The sequence below is a fragment of the Pocillopora verrucosa genome, chromosome 4 (assembly GCF_036669915.1).
Source record: "Pocillopora verrucosa isolate sample1 chromosome 4, ASM3666991v2, whole genome shotgun sequence".
NCBI lineage: Eukaryota > Metazoa > Cnidaria > Anthozoa > Scleractinia > Pocilloporidae > Pocillopora > Pocillopora verrucosa.
The window spans coordinates 23,918,846-23,940,187 of record NC_089315.1 but is presented as its reverse complement, the minus strand read 5'-3'; the positions used below and the strand labels follow the sequence as shown (position 1 = coordinate 23,940,187).

Below are 21,342 nucleotides of genomic sequence, written 5' to 3'. Positions count from 1 at the left end.
AAAATGAATTAAATATACTTTGATTAGTATTTTCCATCATTCCAGATAAATCAGCATTCCTTAAATGTGGGAAATTATGAATCGAACTAATTTGAAATAGTTTTTTTCAATTACAACATGCACACTTGATATTTATATTGTAAGTGTGGTTTTACTGCACTTTTGTCAGGGTATTCCCACAGAAGAAGAAGCATTCAATTTTTTTGTGGGAAAAGAGACAATGGACCAAGACAAGAAAGGGGCAGAAGACACTGAAGAAGAACCTGAGGTAATATAATTATTTGCAGTGCATCAGATCACCCATTCTAGTTATTAATACTTTGGGCATTTTGCTATGATAGTTCTGCAGAATGGTGTTTATAATTAATTTGTTCACACATTTGATTAATGAATAATTGTTAAGTATACAAAGTACTAATTCAAAAATTGATTGTCTTAGGAGCCAACTGAACAACCACTAAGAGAAAATGAACTCTTGACATTCTGGGGCAAGCCTCCCTATAAACCACTGGCAAAACAACTAGAGGATGAGATGAAGCTTTACAATATACCCAGTATGAGATCTGGTATGTTGACTTAACACCTACAGAGATGTGATGTTGCATGACATTGTATTTCATTAATTAAGTCTAATGCCATCACCATTGGACTTTGTAGTAATTAAGTTTGTTACAATGCATGTAAGTTGTTTTGCTTGCATAGTAGATCCAGAGAAGACAGTTTTCAGTTTCAAAACAACCAGTTTATTTCATACAGTTAAATCATTCCTACATAAGATCTAGGATATTTGCCCCAATAGGTGTGCACCCTCACACCTCGAATTACAGATAAACAGTTCCTATTGTAACAAAAGAGAATACATAATTTAATGGTGCAGTGGAAGAGTGCCCAGCCCCTACTCCCAAAACAAATCCTAATCTTAGAATCAGGTGTAAGGTGACTTTTTTGGTTCACTTGTCACCCTTTCCTGAAGGAGTTTTTCTCAAGGTTTTTGTCCCTATGCAAAAACGTACACTCTAACTAAATGTTTTGAGGAGGAGATAGCAGATAAGAAGAGATACGTAGTGGATTTAAGTTTATTAAATCTGATCTGTTTTTAATCCAGATTTATTTTCATACATGCCCATGCTATGTCATCATGTTAAGTGTAAATCATTTCCTTAAAACTGGCAAAGAACTGTTTTATAACCTACAAGAAACTACATTGAGTTGTACTCCTTTTTCAGTTCCATTGGATGAAAAAGTGCCTGAAGGTGCTGAGCCTCGATTTTGGGAAGAAGAAGGTTTCTATGTGGGCAAACCACCACAAGTGTCTCCTGCCAATTTGAACATCATGGAAAACAGGATGAAGGAGGGTAATCAGACCCAATGGTTTGGAGAAGATGGCCAATTAAAGAGGTTATCCTCTCCCCTAAAGGAAAAACCAACCAGGCCCCCAGTTATAAACTTTGAGGAGATTGATCCTCTGTTACAAACAGAGTGGATAAGGGTATGATTTTGTAAAAGTATAACTCTTATTTTCAATTATTAAGTTCTTCCTAACTGAGCATGAGGGCAGTACTAGAGGATATTGGCCTGAGGTGTGAGGTCTGTACAAAAACATCATATTTCCTAGTGCATGTTGAGGAAGCAAGGTTGGTAAGTAGTTTATTACACAGCACTTGGACTAAACTTGTTTATTTTTAATTTGTATCAAAATGGTCTGTATGGCAAAATCCTGACCAAAACCAATCAGAATTGCAATGAGAAGGTCTGAGGTTCAATTCCTCATGGGAACACAAAGTTTTTTCTTCATCCCACACTCGTGACAAGATGAAAAACATCTTTCCTCCAAGGTCTTGCATGTTGCTTGTCAAAAAAATTTAGTTGCCTGTGGCTGTGCTATGTTTTGGGTCAGAGTCTTTTCTTATCTCCTTTGTTTAGGCCCAAGTGGAACCATTTGATGGTAGATTCATAGGCTTAACAGGTAAGATTAAGAACTTGGTTTTGTATGTATTTCTGCAGACATTGAATGGCTTTTTCTGCTTCACTATTTTTGTGCTCTGGAGGTTTTAGTTGTATTGTGTTTTGCTGGACCTCTCATTCTTTTTCTTATGTAGAGGACATTTATTCAGATTGACTGGTTTGAATTTGATCTGGTTTGGTTTAATTAATTTATTTTAAAACACATGACTGGGAGAAGGTCATGTTTTGTTGGAGCAAGCATTTCTTTTTGTTTTGTTGGAGTAGGCATTTATCCATTTCCTCTTTATTCAGCCTTGATCCTGTTTTTGAGAATCTTGGATTAAAGAATTGAGTTTTGTGGGTTTTTCAACTAGCATTTTAGTCTTGAGGTAATTTATATTTTATGTGGTTACTATTATTTATTAATCATTCATAAATATATGGGTGAAGAACATGAGTTTTTGCTTATTTTCATAGACGAGGGAGATGCTCAATATCAGCTTGATGTTGATTTATCCACTCTGACTTTCACTCATCATCCATTGTTCAGCAAGGAACATGTCTTAGCCTCCAGACTGCAACAGAACTATAAACAGTATACAGAGAGAAGGAGAAAAGCTCTTTCCTTACACTATTCTGACAAGGTGTTGTTCATGTTAACAATTGCATACAAATATGATTAACATGCTTCTTTTGACTTCTGTGTTTTTCAACCCGTTACACTCTATACATTTCCTATGGTGCTGTCAAGAAATATTTGTTTATTATTGCTCTCTCAACCAGTAGTCTGTCTTTCAACTAGTTTTTTTTATGATGAAGTAAGAACTCCACATTGTAGGTGAGGGTAGTCCTGAAGAAGGACTGTTTTGAGCAACCTTGTGACCAGGATCCTGTCTCTTCCTCCCTCAAGTAAGGACACTGGGAATGAGGTTATGCTTTGACATGCACTGTCAATTATGTTTTGGGTGAATTTGACTTAGGTGGTTGAAATGTCATCCTATGTCACAGGACTCCCCTCACCAAGATGCTTACAGAATACGGTCTGTTTTTTCAAACCAGTTCCTGAAAAAATGATTTTACACTTTGCCTTAATATTGATACTTTTCCTTTCAGCTGACAGCATTAAAGATTGCGCTTCAACAGCTTCAAGAAAATGCAGAAAAAGTGGTAAGGTTGCCGTTAGTCTAATTTGATACAGTCTCAAGTGTGGTACTTTAACCTACTAAATATGCTTTACATTTTCAACTCAGACAGCTTGATAATTATTGTTCTGTCTGCAGTGACATTAAACCTTAGCTATGACATTTGAATGATTTTATGAATTCTTTAAATCACACAGGGAAAAGGAAAAACAAGGGCAATATCAATATCAGATACAAACAAGAGAATAAAAGAGTACAAAAATCAAATCAGGTTTGAGATAATTTTTTTTTTTTTACTAACATGATTTTTTTATATAAAAGCAAAGGGTGCCATATACTTTCTGCACCTTTCAACGTAGACATAAAATTTTGACAGACTGCACTGTTTTGATATTTTAACGGGTAATGTAATCTTTTGGAAATAGCCTTAAACTTTACTTAAAAAGTCTTGCGTGGAGCCCACCAGTTTGAATATTGCTCAGCAAACCTGCCACCTAATTGTATTGCAACAAAGTTCCATTTTTCTCTCTCTCAACTTTTGACAATTTTTTTTGAACAAGTGAGAACAATGGTAACCAGAGAGCACTTCCATGCAAGTTCAATTGTGGGATATCATACACGTGGGACCCGGTTTCTGACTTTTATCCAAACTAGCGGTCTCCAAAGTTGAATTTTAAACACAAAGAAAAATATGGAACTCCTAGTTTGCTCTTTGGAATATCAAAATTACATGGTTACTCAAGCGTTCTTCTCATTTGAAGTTTTACCACTCATAAAAATATGCAGCCTCTCAGAGGAGGACCCTAACAAAAAATTTAGCTTAAAAAAATGCAGTCGTTAATTCATCTTGTTTTGGAGAAGACAGCTCTCTCCTTCTCTTCAGTGGGTCTTCAATAACAGTCCACTGTAGCGCAGTTGAGCACTCGCTCTCATTTTAGCCATTTATGAATGGTATATGAATCACCATGACCACTGAACCCGTGGTGCCAAATGTTTCTTTTTTTAAATTAATTGTTGATTTTCATTTGCATTTTTTAACAGACAAACAAGGAAACTAAGAGATGCAGAGGACCACAGCGATAGAATTTTACTTAAGAACATGTTAAGGTAATTTGGGATGTTTTTGTCTGATACTGATGTCTGAACTTAATATTTCCTTAACTGTTGTTAGTACTGTAGATGAGTATTTTTTTACCATTTCTTATTCTTTGTTTGTGTTAGGTGTTGGCGTGAAATTAAGACTCTTAGAGAATACCAGGGTTATGTGAACACGCAGTTAAAGCTGACGATAAAAAGGTATTGAAATTGTTTGACATTGTTGAGAATACATATTGTAAATACCTCTTACTAACTGAGCTCAAGGTCCGTAAACAGGCTTGGAAAACAATTATGGTTACACACAGGTCGTCCTCGGACTGATGCACGTGAAAAGCTGAAGAAGTCAGTTTACACAAAGAAAACAATATATACAAACTCTTACTTACTCATAGAAAATGAAGGAAAACTGGCGGTTGATAACGAGATTTTAGCAACTAAAATGGCCAGTAAAGTGAAACCCTTCAAATTAACTAATCACAGCACGCTTAGCAACTGAGTGATGTACCAGTTGAAGTTTGTGTACAAACTCTAAAAGATAATCAATTTGTTTAGCTGTTAATCGCATCTGTCTACAGCTTCACTGTCAAGGGCATTTTCTACATTTCTCGTCAAATAAGAATGGTAACAACACAATGTAACAACTGAGGGCTCTAATGTCATGCAGTACAACGCCGCACTAAATGTACACCATTTTAGAAGATTTTTGGGCTAACGCTCTCACTAAAACCTGAAACTCTTGGCCAAAAATGACGTAAATAACTGAAAAGAAAAATTTTTAATCTTTCTTTCTCTGTTCGAAAGGCATTAACTCTAATAAAACATTCTGAGTCTTGAGTTTCTGTATTCTTTTCGTAGAGAGGAAACAAATAAAGATGAGGATCAAGCATTTTTTGAGGAAGAATTAGCTGAGGAACTGCAAGAAAAAAGGTTCGGACGACTTTCACTAGAAGAATATTTATTAATTCGTATTTCTTGATTGATATTTTCTTGATGTCACAATTTTTAATGAAGTGAATTTCATTTAAAAATTTTTATCACAATCCTATACGGGAAAGATGAACCATTTAAAATTTGCCTCGCTCCCAACATGTGGCATCGTAGCTCAGTTGGTAATAGCGCCTCACCTATACCCAAGGACGCGCAGAATTAGGGCACGGGTCCGAATCCCATCAGTCCACCTGCGAGGATCATTTCTTTGCTTGCTTGTCTTTTTATGTGCCTCACCATGATGAAAACCGCAACCTTTTTTGCTGACAATCTTACGTTTTTTCCTCACAAGCGCCGATCGTTTTGTTACTATGGCGACTAAATTTGTAGCATTAGTCGCCAATCTGGCGAACTGCATATGTTCGACGGTGATATAGAAAATTATGGTTTTCTTCATACATACTGAGATTTAAGAGCCTGTGTAGAATTCGTACGAAAATACACAACCAACCAATCAGAAAAGCGAACGACTGAGAAAATACATCATTCGTCCAATCAGAGACACGAACGATAGTGCTTCATAGAGGAGGGAAACAAGCGCGAAGCTTTCAATTAAAACAAAATGGAAGAAGACGAATCAAGATTTGCTATCCTTGAAGGACCAATAGATGACTTCATAGATGAACGAGAAAACAAAAACACAAGAGCAAAGACCATCAAACATAATTTTTTTAAATGAGATTTTCGCATTCGTTGTTTTTAAAACCGAGGTTGTCCCATTTTCTTTGCAAGTTTTCATACTTCATAATTGTAAGCATCCGCAAATTCGCGATGCCATTTATAAATTGAATGAATTTGATTTGGCGGTGTTTATAATAAAATTTTCTCTCGCACCTGAATGGCTTCCCAGCTTTGAAATGCGTCGGTCAGTACGAAAAAATCTTAGTATGTACAAAATAAAAACATACCTTAGAAAGTACTAAACGATTTTTATACTCCCGTTGCGATTCATCGAAAAACTCACTTTTTCATTGCGCTCACTCGTTGGGTTTTTTTGATGCATCGCAACTCGTGAATGAAATCGTACTTTCCATGGAATAATCTCTATTTACATCTTAGTTTTACTGGTCTCATCTTTCGTCGTTTTCCTTTATGAAACTTTGCGTTCCCCTCTTCAGTTGCCCTAATATTAACTTTTAAAATGTTGCGTGAATCTCTAAAAACGGATATCAAACATGCTGCTTAATACAAGACTAGCGGTGTGGTTCGGCTCTCGTGTGGTATTGTGTGAAGTGTTACTTTTTTCATTTGGTGACCATTTTATTATTTTAATTCGCCAAATGGCGACTTTGAAAAAACTTATACTTGAAGAACCGGACGAAGGGGAGTGGTGACAACAGAGGCTCATGGCGAGGTTGCCAAGAGGGGAGATCAGAAAGGGGGGTATTCCCTCAATACAACACAACTTTTTGTACCCAACCAGTTTACAATCCTCCTCCTCCTGCGACTTTAACAGTAATTCTTTGGAGATGCAAATTAATTCCCTCAGGAAATTCTATCAATTTTATTTAATTATTTTTACCCAGTTTTGCTGAGATTTGAAAAGAAGTACATATTGTAACTGAATTATTTCTTTGCTTAGGGAGGAGTTTGATGAAGAATATCGAAGCAAACAAGAGGAGTATGAGGAGGAATTAAGAGAGTGGAAAAAAGAAGCAAAGAGAAGGGTAGATGATGTCTCATTGTTACCCACTTTAGCTACTGATTCCCAAAGGCCCGGCCAAACGCGCGCAACATTTCAACTTGACATCCTGCAATATCTTTCGCTCGCAACGTGTTGCACAAGTTTGGCTTCCCTTTAGCAACATGTTGCAAGATGTTGGATCAAGTTTGAAAATGGTCAAATTTTTGTTGCCACATTTTTGAATGTTGCAAGATGCTGTGTGCGTTTGGCCAGTACCTTCACAGTATCTCACAACATGTTCCAACAATGTTGCAAGATGTTGCGTGTGTTTAACCAGGCCTTAACGTATGCATCTTTGTAACGAGTAAAGGTAGGGTCTGCACGGGGGCTTGGTGGCTGGGACTCGTTTTTCACAACACATATTTGACTATGATCATTGCCATTCCCGCCCCCACCCCCCCTGGATAAAATGCTGGTCCATGGCAAGTTAACTCCAGTGATTGGTCCACTTTTCCTCTTAGTTATCGTAGTTATAGGGAGATGATGCGACGCAGTGGTTAGCGCGCTAGACTCCTGATTTAGAGGTTTGGGTTGGGGTTGGGTTTACTTTTGTGTTCTTTAGAAATCATATTTGCTCTGTATTTTGACACTGAGTCTGCTTACCTATCGATTCTTTAAATTTAGTTTGTTGTAATTGAAATTTGTGAAACAGAAAAGAGCACGCCAGGAATCCCAAGAGACCAGCCTAGTTGAAGACGAAGGTGGAACGGATGGACGTAAGTGAAGTTAACCTGTAAAATCAACGGAAAAATAATCCTCTTGATGCAAAGTGTTCTTCTTAAAGGCCGTAGGGAGTCTATTATTGAAATTTAGAATAATTGTTACGCAAAATTTATGCAGACTTCCTTGTTGGTGAATTGTCGGAATAACTGATGGAGCGCTTGCAGCGCAAGGCCCACTTTCCGGTGCCGTACTCTTGTGATTGTGCGCTTCCGCAGAGAATGTGTCAATAGCAGGATTAAGATCCGCAGTTTCGAATTTTCATTAGATTTTTTTAATTTGGTTCGAGTGCTCCTGCGTCACCGCAGCCTTATAATCAAGTGAAGTGTAGTGAACCAACTGCTTCCGTTGTCCCGCAATCGTGCAGGCGATGATTATACTGATGTCCTCTGGCTTTTGGTTTTAAGTATTAAGAACGACTCGTACACGATATTTCACTTGTGACGCTTCTACACCTTATGACTGTTCTTATGTTGCTTATTTACTCACACTGGATTAAGAGAAGAGAATTTGTAACCTTGCGACTTTTGGTTTGACATTGAAACAGCAAAGCATATCGGTACACCTTGCAATCTCTAGGTTATTCATGTAAAAACGAGGGACTACGGAACGGTCGGAACAGTCGTTGAAAACGCGTAATAAGTGTGCCAGGTATCTGAAATCTGTTGTTGTATTCCTCAGTCCCTCCTCGGCCCACCCGTCCCCCGAAGTTTGACGAGGCAGGAGAGTACGAGAAACTTAAGCAGAATGCCTTGGAAAAGAGACGCGCTCCAGGTACAATGTGGTAACAGCAACATGAAACATCCGTAACAGTTTTGTTTGTTTTAAACAGTGTGCCTTTCTTCATCTGCATTTGCGATAGTAAATGGTATCAGAGAAATCTTCTAAAGTGTTTCAGTTTCTGGGAAAATTTAGTTTTCAAGATGGCATATCTGAAATAAATATGATATGGAATAGGTAGTAGAATATTAATTTTGATTACACTATGGTGGATGTAATAATTGTATCAATGCATTTTACTTCACATATCAATTTACTTCAAAAAAAATTGTTTCCGGAAAAACTGTTGTCCTAATCAATGATATGGATCAAAATGAAGATCCTTCCTTATGACTTGAAACCTACTTTTCATGAGGCAGGAACTACAATGACTCAAAATGTTACGAAGTGTCTCGTTTGATTAAGATTTCAATGAAATTAGAGTGATTTTTAGTTGAGTATCGTAATTAATCCAAGATTGCATTGATTTTTCTTCGCTTCCCTCTTTTGTTCATCTGAAAATTAACGCTATGCCCTCTATCAATCGGAAACAAAACCAGTCGTGACGTGGTTATCTTCGTTTGCTCTCACTTGTGGAAGTTTGCATGTGATCACTTTTCCTCTGGTCGTTAGACACACAGTCGAAAAGGGCCTTAATATTCCCACAATTGCCTTTGCAGGAGAACCTATCCTCGTCCCTGAACTTCAAATGGCAGCAAATGTTACCCCAACTGATCAGGTTACAAGGTATTGTGGCATTCTTGGTTTTGAGGAAGTACCCATCTTCAGGGCATTTCGTAGTCCACAGTGGTTGACTGTTTAAAATCTCTTAGTCTTCGTAGGAAGAATTTGAAATAGTAAGAAGGTATTAGGAACTGACTTTACATGCTGTAGTTATTGTTAGGTCTTGCTTTATTTGTGACTGTTTTTTTTATATTTTTACTATTCAGACCTGAGAAACAGAGGCGCACTGAAATGCAAAACTGGTCTGCATTCATTAAGGTTTTGTTCAATGGCAAAGAGGTGTCGAGGACAATCGTCAAGTAAGTTGAATTTTCCACACTTACGTAGTGCACATGCTACTCTATGTCATCAAGCAGTATGACGAAGAGAAACCTTCAACCAGAAGTTAGCTCGTCATGCCTTCAATTCACTCATGGCTAAAACGAGAGCTAATGTGGCGATAGTTTTGAGCTTTGCTTTGTAGTCTTGTCCCCTTCTTTTGATTTTGTTTTTTGTTGTTGTTGGTGGTGGTGTTATGTTGAATAGGAGACTGTCAAATGACTTTACTATCCACTTTGGTGAGATACACAACATTCAGATTGTCCAATGGCCAGAGAACATCAAACTACAGGTTAGAAACTTTCTACTTTGTCCATTGTTTTAATTGTTTTTTCAGTGCTTTGTCGTTGGGCTTTGAAAGGGGGTTTTTGTATTTATTTTTCGTTAAGATGCTCTGAGCTATAGTCAGTAAATAACATGCGTTTTCAGGGAATGCGCCTACTGTAGGAAGTAAGACGTTGCATGAGTAGAATGACCGCATTCGGGATGGCAAAGACTTAGGCCACCTATAGAGGAACCATTTGGTTATTAAATTTAAAGTGTAAAGGTTTCAAATTCAGTAGTAAAAGGGAAAGGGATACGAAACTTAATCAACCCAACCACTGGCCCTTACTGTACAAAACTTTGCAAGAGAACGACACAAGCTGTTTGATTAGTTTTGAAATTTTCAGTTTTGACAAGGAAACCGTCATTTCTTTCTTTTTCTTCATTTATTAGTTAATGGAATCTGGTATGCAAAGCAAGCTTGTTGCTGAGTTGTTCTTACCGATTCCTGAACCGAGTCACATGTCTGGGAGAGTGGAGCTGGGTTCTTATGAGTTCAGTAGTGATCATCAGGTTTTCTACAAACATGAAGGTGTTGGAAGTGGTGAGTACAGAACAGTTTCCTCGGAATATGCCTCATCGCTACCGTGCACAATCGGAGGATTTCATTCTCGGGTATTGTTTATCACCTCGTGGGATACGTGTCCTATTAGTAACTTTCTACACTAATTTTTCCATTCAATAACAGCCACACACTTCTCTCTTCAAAGGTTAGACTTTAGAAGCCAGGTAGCCCATACCTGCGAGTGGTTATCCGGCTGTCAGCAGCATAGGTTGAACAAGAGAATGTCTACTTCTCCAGATGAAGATGAATGCTAAGTCCGTCGCAGTGTGGTGCACTCCCCCTTTTCTTCGCCCTCCCCCCACCCCCCGTGCCCACTCTTCGCCCCCCTAACAATTTGTTCGGTTTCTCTGAAAGTTCATCTGTACCCAAGGTGGGTTTGGAGAAGCACTGCTTGTCTCGCCCAAGATCACAACACAGACTCAGCCAGGGGTTGAACGTAGGTCGTTTTAGCCAGAATCTATCACAGAAGGAGCAAGCCCATCGCGTCGGTTACACACTGCATTCGTTTTCTTATTTCAAAATTCGCTTGGTCTTTTCCAGGGCAGCCGCTGGACTTCACCTCAAACAATGCAGCTGAGCCGCAGCCCCCAATCTATCTTCTGACATCTGGTACTGTCTTAGCGAGTGTCAGTTGGGGTGTAGGTAGTGACGGCAAAGCTATGGCTCCACCCTTACTCACTACAAAACCATCTTCCAATTTAAGGTACTGTAGGTCAGATTTGGTTCCTGCACAGTCTAATTCAGCTTTTAACTTGGTGAGGTGAATGCGCTACCCTGTTTTATAGTCGAAGGCTTCAGTCAAAAGAGAAACTAAGGCTACTCTTTACTCTCAATCTCTTTACCTCTTTTTTTTCCCAATGGGTGATGAAATCAATACTTTTGTAAAGTCCCTAAAAATGAAATAATAAAACAGACAAAACAACAGATCAAAGAACAAAATTGACAGACTTATGAACTTAGTAGAAGGCCTTCTTCACCAGTGATTTTTCTCTGGCTCAGTCGTAGATCATCGGAGCTCGAAATCCGAATGTTACGGTTCATTCCTCGTTTGGGAATCATATTCTCTCTCGTAACAAAACGAATGACATATTTCCCCATTCAAAGAACGAGCTCAAAATTTGACATCTGTGGTGTCCTATTTACAAAGTTGACGTTTATCATTCTGGGTTTTCGCTCGTTTTCGCTTTTAAGTTTGTTTTTAATGTTATAAGAGATTATCAGTTTGCGATCTCTTGATTTTACTCGTATCTTGTTTTGCTCTTTTATTTCTCTGCACATTCAATTTATTTCTTCCCATCAGTGCCATGAAGCGGTACGATGCATTGGCAGCTTTGGGAGCAGCAGGAATGGTTGACATACAAAATGTAATCAAATGGATTGGTAAGTGGAAATTGTTGGTAGAAAAAAAGATTTCTGCTTGTGTTTGACGGTGGTCGATAGAAACTGCAAGTCTTCAGGGTGTTTTGCTAGAACGGCTGTAAATTGTAATTGCTGTCTTGTTAGTGGCGTGATCTCTCTAGTCCATAAAGTAAGTTCTTCCTAATATCTTTACGGCAGAACTCTCGGTAATTATGCTCTTCTCTTTCCTTCAGAGCAATCTCATCTGGATCCTAATGACCCCGCCAATGCTGATATCATGAACATTGTCAAGGTATTTGGTTTATTTTCTGAATCGATCGTTTAGTCCGATGGTCCGGGTGAGAGTAATCCTGAGAAAAAGACTTTTGTCGATAGTTGTCACTGACTTTGAACAATTACTGGTGAAAGCAAACTACATTAACCTGTAATTACAGGTGAAAGCATACTGAAAAATTGACTTTTGTCGTTAGTGGTCACTGACTTTGAACAATTACTGGTGAAAGCAAACTACATTAACCTGTAATTACAGGTGAAAGCATACTAAAAAATTGACTTTTGTCGGTAGTTGTCACTGACTTTGACCGATCACTGGTGAAGGCAAACTAAACCTACGCGATCTGGGACTGGTTCTAAGGAGTAATTGAAAAATGATCTAGGCAAAAATGGGTAAATTAGAGTAACGAGGTTGTAGTGCACTGAAATGACTGGACTGAATTAGTTCTAGTTCTAAATCAGAGATGTTGATAGCAGAGTTATGGTTTTGCTTTGGTTCATAGTACCAAAAAATAAAAGGATATGTTTTCAACGCAATTTATTTTCTTTCTTGTACTTCAATTCCTTTTGCAGCTCACTCAGGGAGTACAGGATGGACCAAATGCTCCACAGTACTTTCGACTAAACCAGTTGGAGGAAGAGTGTGAATTTGTCAGTCAAAAGGAGTTTGCAAAGTCTAAGCGATTCAAGCTTATTCAACTGAGAGACAAAGGGGTGAGATGAGCGACCTTCCATTGACAGAACGTTCTGTTCAGTTTAGGATTTAACCCTTTACACTCTAACATCGGAATGCATCTGCTTCATATTGTTTGCCAGATATTTCCAATGGCACTGACAAGGAAAGTTTGTTTTACAGTCTTAATTTAACGTTCATTTCCTTTCTTTTGATGACCTTAGTGTGTTATTCGTGGGTGATACTGTGAGGAGAAATGAAGTGCTTGAGTCACTCCAAGGAGTTAAATGATTAAATAGATTTCCACTGCTACAACCTCTTCAAAAGATGTTTGCCGACGAGGTTAATCCCGTCGGAAGAATTAGACCAGCTCTTTAAATATTTTGAATTTAGAACGGTTTGTATGACCTTGATCAATCATGACTTTCTTTTCAGGTGACTGAGTTCAAGAATTTCAAAATGATCCCATCACGGGACAGAGAAATACCCGACAAAGTGTTTGACGTGAGGATTTTTATGGTTTTGTTCTCGCTAACTACTGTTTGAAACATTACATTTGTTTGGCACCTAAGCCGGATACCTTTTCGCTGCGCGAAAATCAACAAAATGTGCTATTTTATCGTCAAACCGCTTATAAGTTCGTTGTTTGAATAGCGAAGCCTAAAAAACGCGGCGGGGGGAGGAAACGAGGTTCGAATTGTTCAGTGCGGCCATTTTGTTGCTCCGTTTCCTTTCTGTCTTTTTGCCCGCATGGTGTTATGTCTTGTCATCTTTTGTGCATTCCAGTGCCCTAGTATGATAAAATGGCGAAATTTTGGAGTGACAGAGTTACTTCTTATATAGGAACGAGCCATAAACTAACCAAGTAGATAGTAGATAGAACATGGGAAGATTACATCAAAAAGGAACGAGGGTGGCTCGAGATAGATGCGATTTACACAGATTGAAAATGCCTGTTGAGAAATCAAAGCTACATTTGTTTTGAAATGTTCGAATGGTGACTCAGCTCATCTGAGCGCTCTTTTCTTTGTCTTAAAAAGGCTTATGAAAAAAGAATGCGGGGCGAGCAGGAGGAAGAAGAATCTGAAGATGAAATATCATCGCACAAAACAGTTGTTACCAAGTTTCTTAATAAGGTACAGTTTCAATTAGCTTTTTACCGAAAAGGGTCTATTTTCCTACGCCCAACTCTTTTCACTATTTAGTCCCTAGACTATGAAAGCACTCACACCATTTTTAGACGATCGAAATGTAAACATGATAACTGTTGCCCACTTTGTTTCTACCCCAAAAATTAAACATAAAAAAAGAATGGATAATTTACACAGGCCTTGCCGCAACAGACCAAGATCGCAGGATTGAACGCGGACAAACACGGCACATTTTATAACTAGCAGATAATCGGCACAGAACAACTTCCTCATGGTCTCTCAAGTTGCTATCTAAGCGCTTTAGCCAATGTCAGGGCTGTGTATTTCGACGAAAACGTCGACTTTGGTAGGCATTGCCTTAATTTTTGCTTACATCTTACAAGATCCGAAATGAGGTCACGCAGCGTTCTCTGGTCGCCCAACGGCAGCTCGAACTAAAGGACATGATCATAGAGGACGAAGTGCCGGACATCGGGTGAGTGTTATTTTTGGCCACTTTTAGACTCAATTGGTTTGAATTACCTGTAGCAGTGCTTGCTCTTAACTTTTGTGTAACTTTTTAAGACAATTCTTTGTAAGATACGAATTATTAAAAATTTAGTTTCAGAAGTTTTTAAGACCTTGTGATTTAGCTTTTTTCCAAACAATTGCATTTTGATTATTTAAACCTTAAACTTATTGTCATTGGCTTAATGTCTGTATAAAAGAGATGCGACGAATGAATAGTCTCTAAATTTTCACATCTCCGTTCTAACAATTAAAACCCTTCACTTATGTTACAAAACAAACCGTAACTCCACAGGATTCTAGGTAATCTTTCAGTCGTTGCTTTATATTTTTTCAGTGAGATCGGAGTTCGCCTTGGACAGTTCTTCGCTCCCAGACGGCCGCTTCGTCCTGTCCGTAAGGAAAGAAAAGTAGTAGGAGCTCAGGTAGTTGGCAACCATAAAATTCCCCTTCAACCTTACCGCACCGCATCACAGAGGCCATTGTTTTAAGAGCCTCTTCGAACCTACTTTCAGGCATCACTAAAAGTTGCTAACCGTGTGAACAAAACTTTACCGTCAAGCTGCCCTCATGGCATCCGATCGAGTCAACGAAAAATCTCCTCATTCATCTAATTGAGTTATTTATGCAGCAGTCATTACGATAATACATTGTGCACGAACACTCCAACAACCCACAATCCTTTACTGCGCTGCTCCAACGAAAGGCCAACATCAACTTCTCAAAATTTACTTTGGCGGCTAATCTATCTTTATCAAATTCTAATTGATTATCAACAAAGCATTTCATTTTTCTCGTTAGAAACTGATAACTTTGCTTCTTCTCAGAATCTGACTGTCAGTGATGTTAAAGTATTTATAAACGTTGTGCGTGCTTTGGATATCCCTGTCCGGAATGATGTGCAGCCGGCAGGGTAGGTGTTGGTAATGATAGAAATTATTGATTGATGGTTTTTAGGGGGAAGGAAAGGTTCTGTTATTTACCTTTAGGTGCACAAAATGAGAGTAGCAAACCAGTCCTACTTTAAGAAATACTATGATCCCTCAGTTCTCGATCCCACTGCCGTCTGTCGTGTTCTCCAAAAGGGGATGTGTTGTAACAGAAAATATCCTTATCACTCTCGCGTAGGATGTTTGCTACAATACCCCCAACCAACTCTTTAAAATTCTTGTTTTCCTTCATATTTTATTGAAAAAGTTTGTTTTTCTTAACTCCCTTCCCATGGGAACGTCTTATGAACCCTGCTTGAGCTGCAACTGCACAACAATGACAAGACTTTTCCTCTTCCTGAAACAGTGGTTCTCTAGGAGCCGGAGCTCGTTTTGGCGCTGGAGGCTCATTACGCGCTGGGGCCCCTAATATGTTTTCAGGAAGTGGTCCTGGTTATGGCGGGGCTCCTCCAAGTGGTCCTCAGGGAGCCCCCCGAACGACAAGTGACCCGTGGGGGAAGGTAATGTTAAATCAAACATTTCTCCCGTTACTCAAATGTAACGTTGCATTGTGTCACGTGGTTGTTGTAAGCCATCATTTGAAAACGACAGCTGCTCTGCACTACGACGGCTTGTAAATTCTGTTCTAAATGAAAGAAAAACGATGTATTTTGGCAAAGAAGGAATAACATGGATCCAAACCTTTAACTACGGATCCAAACTTCTCGGCTCGGGTACAAAGCTATAACTACGAGTGCAAAGTTCTAACTACAGATGCAAAGTTTAAACTACGGATGCAAAGTTCTAACCACAGATACAAAGTTGTAACTACAGATCCAAAGTTATAGCTACGGGTGCAATGTTATAACACGGATCAGAAAATAACACCATGCTGATCCAAAGATATCGATGCGGATCCAAAGATAACGATACGTATTCAAAGTTATAACTGAGGATCCAAAGTTGTTATAGAGAAATTTGGGTCGTAGTTGTAACTTTGATGCCGTGAATATACCTAGGGATTTGTAAATGTATCGTTTTGTTGTTTGACCATAATGTCTTCGAGAGTGTTTCTACGTAACAGACCACAGAATTGGGTGCCATCTCACACGAAGTAAGATTCAAATATTTAGTGGGTTACTTAAAGATTGTACAATGAGCGCGAAGTGTATTTTGTAAATGAATCCTGATTATGCTTTAATCTTTGACAGCCGCAAGTCCGTCCCTTCGTGGAGGCAGTGTTTCAGGGACAATTTGCTAGTACTTCAGTAGCTGATGGTCCTAATCCAAGCTGGAATGAGGAGCTTATGATACCCTTCAAGTAAGTTTGAAAGTTTCTTAAATCTTCTGCACCTGGTTCAACTTGTACAGCCGTGTTAGTCGTAGATTGTTAAGTTTAGAAGGCAACATTTCAACCTTTTTCTTTCAGCAGAAATTTCCTTCAATATGCTTATGAGGCTCACTTACATTTTCAAAGGTTTGTCCAGATAAAGTTGGCCTCACTGATATGTTTTTCGTTTTGTTCTTTTTCTGCAGAGCTCCTAACAATGACTACTCGCCTGAGAATCTTCAAACCGTCAACGATGTGGTTTATCTTAATCTGTTCGATGAAGTCGTATTCAACATTTTACAAGTTAGAAATCAGTTTTGCACCACGGCTTGTTTCATGAATTTTACGCGGTTATTTAACTGCTTGTTTTTCCTTGGCTTTTATCTTTTACCTCAGTCTTGATTCACTTGCTTCGTTGTGTTCCCCCGCTCTAGGATGATCGCCAACAATCCACGAATATTCATCAACGACTTGAGCGCCACTGGCTGGGAAGTGTTGAGATTCCTTTTTCGACTATTTATTTCAATAATAAGGTATTGTGGCCATTGTACAATCACTTTTACGGGCACCCTCTTTTGTCTTCATCGAGAAATATCATTGGCAACGTAAGTGAAGATGATCTCTTTTAAGCCCGACAATTGCGTGAAAGGCGAATATTTTAAGTCTGTGGTATAGACTTATGTAGTAAAAATAATAGTTCAAATTCCTGTAAGAGAAGTTAGACTTGTAACCTTCGCTTGTAAATTCGCCACCGTAAAGAATTTCTAAACCTGACTTTTCGATCGTTAGCCCTTCGTCAGAGCGACTAGAGGAGTTGTGGGTTGTGTGTGTTTATATGCAGAAAATGGAGCTACGGTATGGGCGGGAACATGGTAACGAGAAAAAACAAGGATAAATTAGTAGAATGAAAAGCGTTTGTTGATACCGCGGGTACTAAGAGTGCCAATTTGCAAGGTAAATTTTTGCTCTAGAGTTTTCCTACTAGTAGTTCGACTGCTCAACCACTGAGATAGAGGATTCTCCCGGTATCTACTGACGCCATGTAAACAAGTAGCTTTTTAAGGGTCTACACTAAATTACCACAAGTCAACTTAAGCTCAGTGATTACGCATCCAGATTACTATTTAAAAGTGATATAACGCTCGACCATTGAGTTTCTTACTGTTTGGTTTTCACTGAAAGTTCCCGCAAAAAGTTACTTGCAAAGGTCAACACTACGTGGAACCTATGAGAACTGAGAACTTAAACGGCCACTCTAACGCTACGGTAGATAACTGATCGTGATGGGAAGAGTGGGAATTACCTATATTAATAGCTGTCTAATATCTGTCAATTCTGCATTTCAGGTAGAGGGCACCTTTCGTGTGAATACTCCCCCAGTCCTCCTCGGTTATCACAAACGGGGACGTCACTCAGGGGCACCAGCGGACCTGGGTATTATATCCAGAAATGACACTTTGCTGACGCTGTTTGTGACAATAGAACCGCCACTACAACCTTCACAACCTATGGCTGAAAGGGTAAAATCTGCGACCGCTTGGTGACTCTCCTTTTGACATGCTAAACCAACCTTTTAATTTGGTTTGTTTGTTTGCCTGTATGTTTTCTTCTTTAGTTTGAAAGCAACGAGGATGATAAACTTTTACATAACGCTCAGTTGTGGCTTGAGGGCCTGAGGAAAAAGTTTCCAAAAAGAGAATTCAAGGTTTGATCTTGAAAGTGACACGTCTTCTTTCCGTTTTTTTCCAAATATCTGTCTTAAATGTTATTTATAGAGGTTTTTTTTTTTTACTTTCGTCATTTTTGTTTTCAGCTTCAAAGGTATCATCACCTTACCAACTGATTTCTTTTTATTTATATTTTACACATCTTGATTGAGTGGAAAGACCGGATGAGAGCCAAATATTTCCTCGTTCGGTTCGATTATTTCGCATCTAATCATACGACCACTACGCTTGCTTTACCATCCTTACCTATCTCTGGTTTTTTTTTTTGGTAGAGCCCCCTACGCAGAGCCGTACGGCTTTCCCCTCTCCACCTTTGCGTTCGATTATTTCGCATCTAATCATACGACCACTACGCTTGCTTTACCATCCTTACCTATCTCTGCTTTCTTTTGGTAGAGCCCCCTACGCAGAGCCGTGCGGCTTTCCCCTCCCCCCCCCCCTCTCCACCTTTGTGACCTCGCTTGCTGCCTTTAAACGAGGATTTTTTCCCAATGTTTATCAACATGTCACTCTCAAGCTGACAGGGTGTTTTATTTCAATCATCCATTTACTTGATGTACCGAAATTGTGAAGAGAAGTTACACGTTAATCAGTTAAAGGTCGCTCTATTTCACAGGCACTGGCAACTAACCTGGCAGGCAAGAAAGTGTTTTTGACCCGGTACATCAGATCGCAGAATCCCCCTGATGAGCTCCTTGAAGAAACACAGTACAAAATGGTGAGGGTAAAATAAAATGTTGTTTAATTCCCTTTTAAATTGCTGTTCACGTAGGAAATGTAAGTTGAACAAAGAGCGACCTTTCAAGTGTAGCCACGCGACAGCGTAGAATGCGTGTATAAGCTAATTTCTAGCGCGCTTATGGAGATCTTTGTCGCAAAAACCGAGCACAAGTTGCTTTCAGTGTGGCAAGAACAAGACTCCAATTTTAGCAACTCTTTTGTGTTTTCAGGAACGTATTGCTCGTTTCGTTTCCATGATTCCCTTTGTATCTGACTCTGCTGCGTTTCCGGATCTTTGCGATATCTGGTCCACATCCGAGGTAGGTACAACGCCTAAAAAGGAACCAGCTGTAGGTAATGGCAGCCAGAATAAAAAGGTGTCTTTTCTCTTTAATTTGTGGTAGGAATTTCTTCGAATGTTGGCAGGGGACGAGGAGGAACATGCTGTCCTACTCTGTAATTATTTCTTACATATTGGCATGAGAGCTTACGTTGTTCTCGGAAGAGGAATACCTGAAGGTTTGTATACAATAGATCACTAAAATATCACTATGGACCGGGTTTTTCAAAAAGGACCTAGCGAATATAACGGATCGATTGGTGCTAATATTTGACTTAGTTTATGGCTTTGCATAAAATTTTTTCTGGTTTTGTTTTAGTTTCCTGCAATTTTCTCACACTACTTGACGAGGAAATAGCCCAAGACTTTAGCCCTAAAATATGCCTTTGATGGAGAAGTGATCAAAACTTGGTATTACTTTTGTCCTAGGATAAGCCTTAACCGTCTTCTACACCAACAGCCATTGTCATGCCTCTTATCTGTTGAACATGCGTTCGCTTTAATTGTCTGTGGGCTCAATTTCTTAACTTAAGCTCTTTTCCAGGCTCCACGGCTTATGTGCTGACGTTGGATGGATCCCCTCTGTTGTGGAACGCTCACACGGGACATAAATACGATGTACAGGATACAAATTGCCCGTTAAAGAGCATTGGTTGTGTCTTTAATCACGAAAATGTACGTTTACTAGTACAAGGGAGTTATTTTATAAGGTTACTCCTTATACTTAATAAGGAATTCCACGGTTTGCTTGTACTTACCACAGAAGAACACTTACATTTTAGTGGAGTACTGATTCATGTTTTTGTTTTCTCTTTCTATGAGTCTTGTACGTGTCTTCGAATCGTCTCCTGCTTCAATTTGGAAAGCGAAGTCTTATAGAAGCTAAATTGCTCATAATAGCAACGTCCCTTTTTTAACGTACTGGCGGAAAGTGAATTGTTAGCTTATCAGATCCTAGAACTGATTCTTAATTCATTTTGTTTCATTTTTTCCTTTGTTAGATCTGGGCTAATATCCAGGTGTCCGAAGAGCCGTATCGACTGATGTTTGACCTAACAAAGACCAACTCGTGGCAGCCTTTCTTTACAAAGTCGTATCCAAGGCCGGGGTTACTAAGCAACCAGGTAGAAACCTCTTGAGGACATTTTAAGAGCAGTTTGCAGTTGTCTGTTGAAGTAATTCTGGATTGCTATGGTTTTTCTTTACTTCTTGCGTTTGATTGGTCAAGAAAACTGGCGCCACTCTCTCAACCAATCAAACGCAAGATTTCAAACAACTCATCGTGACGGGGTCACTCGTGTTTTCCCGTGCTTCAAGTAATGCGCTTCTTTATACCTCAGCTGTCATGGCAATATTGAGATATTTTTCCCTTTTTTGTGATTTGCTCTTGTGATTACTCGGATTTTGGTTTAACTTCACTCATCAAAAAGCACTCTTACTGTAACCTTCGATACTTATACAAACTCTGAGAGACCAGAGGGCGGAGTGAATACCAGTGAAACCCAACTGATACAGTATACAGTTTTGTTAGAGAGGTAGAGGGAAAAAACAATGTCTCGAGTTTTAGCTCACCTAAACTTCAACTAATCACAAAAGAATGTATAAAGGGAGTAAGTTTCTAAAAAAACTGTGGTGCTGCGTTGGTAGGAGAGTATAAGAGGTAGTTTAGTGGAAACAACTGAGCTGAAAACGTAAATTGGCCACCATATAGAGTCTAAAGGCTGACGTTTCGAGCGTTAGCCCTTCGTCAGAGCGATTAACGATGGGCTAACGCTCGAAACGCCAGCCTTTTAACTCTTTACGGTGACCAATTTACGACGCTTTTCAACTCAGTTGTTAATTAAAAGAATATAGTCTTTGTTTTTGTTGGTAGCGTTGAGCAGAGGACTACCCGTGATTATTTATTTGATCAAGCAGAATATCGTTGTGTTTGTTTCCTTCCTCAGAGGGAAATCCTTGATTACAAGCGTGTGGACCAGGAGTATGTTACTGGACTTCAAGAAAAGTACGTACTCTATCCGTTTAAAAAAGACTGAAATAAAAACACT

The 21,342-nt window shown here is 39.1% G+C and overlaps 1 protein-coding gene across 1 annotated transcript in view; it reads left to right on the top strand.

The window, feature by feature from the left end:
• LOC131778161 (coiled-coil and C2 domain-containing protein 2A) overlaps positions 1-21,342 on the top strand; it is a 29,671-nt gene that overhangs the window by 5,657 nt on the left and 2,672 nt on the right. The window contains exons 11-48 of the mRNA XM_059094542.2: positions 170-268; positions 440-566; positions 1,227-1,489; positions 1,924-1,966; positions 2,422-2,588; positions 3,058-3,111; positions 3,284-3,357; positions 4,128-4,193; positions 4,308-4,382; positions 5,040-5,111; positions 6,754-6,838; positions 7,508-7,571; positions 8,257-8,349; positions 9,015-9,081; positions 9,285-9,377; positions 9,604-9,688; positions 10,114-10,264; positions 10,826-10,988; positions 11,586-11,665; positions 11,878-11,936; positions 12,491-12,631; positions 13,026-13,094; positions 13,631-13,726; positions 14,125-14,216; positions 14,586-14,673; positions 15,076-15,161; positions 15,545-15,698; positions 16,389-16,498; positions 16,714-16,810; positions 16,942-17,040; positions 17,854-18,027; positions 18,123-18,212; positions 18,851-18,952; positions 19,185-19,274; positions 19,359-19,473; positions 19,839-19,969; positions 20,296-20,418; positions 21,241-21,299. Of these exons, the coding sequence (XP_058950525.2) occupies positions 170-268; positions 440-566; positions 1,227-1,489; positions 1,924-1,966; positions 2,422-2,588; positions 3,058-3,111; positions 3,284-3,357; positions 4,128-4,193; positions 4,308-4,382; positions 5,040-5,111; positions 6,754-6,838; positions 7,508-7,571; positions 8,257-8,349; positions 9,015-9,081; positions 9,285-9,377; positions 9,604-9,688; positions 10,114-10,264; positions 10,826-10,988; positions 11,586-11,665; positions 11,878-11,936; positions 12,491-12,631; positions 13,026-13,094; positions 13,631-13,726; positions 14,125-14,216; positions 14,586-14,673; positions 15,076-15,161; positions 15,545-15,698; positions 16,389-16,498; positions 16,714-16,810; positions 16,942-17,040; positions 17,854-18,027; positions 18,123-18,212; positions 18,851-18,952; positions 19,185-19,274; positions 19,359-19,473; positions 19,839-19,969; positions 20,296-20,418; positions 21,241-21,299 (3,896 nt within the window). The remainder of the gene's footprint in view (positions 1-169; positions 269-439; positions 567-1,226; positions 1,490-1,923; positions 1,967-2,421; positions 2,589-3,057; positions 3,112-3,283; positions 3,358-4,127; positions 4,194-4,307; positions 4,383-5,039; positions 5,112-6,753; positions 6,839-7,507; positions 7,572-8,256; positions 8,350-9,014; positions 9,082-9,284; positions 9,378-9,603; positions 9,689-10,113; positions 10,265-10,825; positions 10,989-11,585; positions 11,666-11,877; positions 11,937-12,490; positions 12,632-13,025; positions 13,095-13,630; positions 13,727-14,124; positions 14,217-14,585; positions 14,674-15,075; positions 15,162-15,544; positions 15,699-16,388; positions 16,499-16,713; positions 16,811-16,941; positions 17,041-17,853; positions 18,028-18,122; positions 18,213-18,850; positions 18,953-19,184; positions 19,275-19,358; positions 19,474-19,838; positions 19,970-20,295; positions 20,419-21,240; positions 21,300-21,342) is intronic.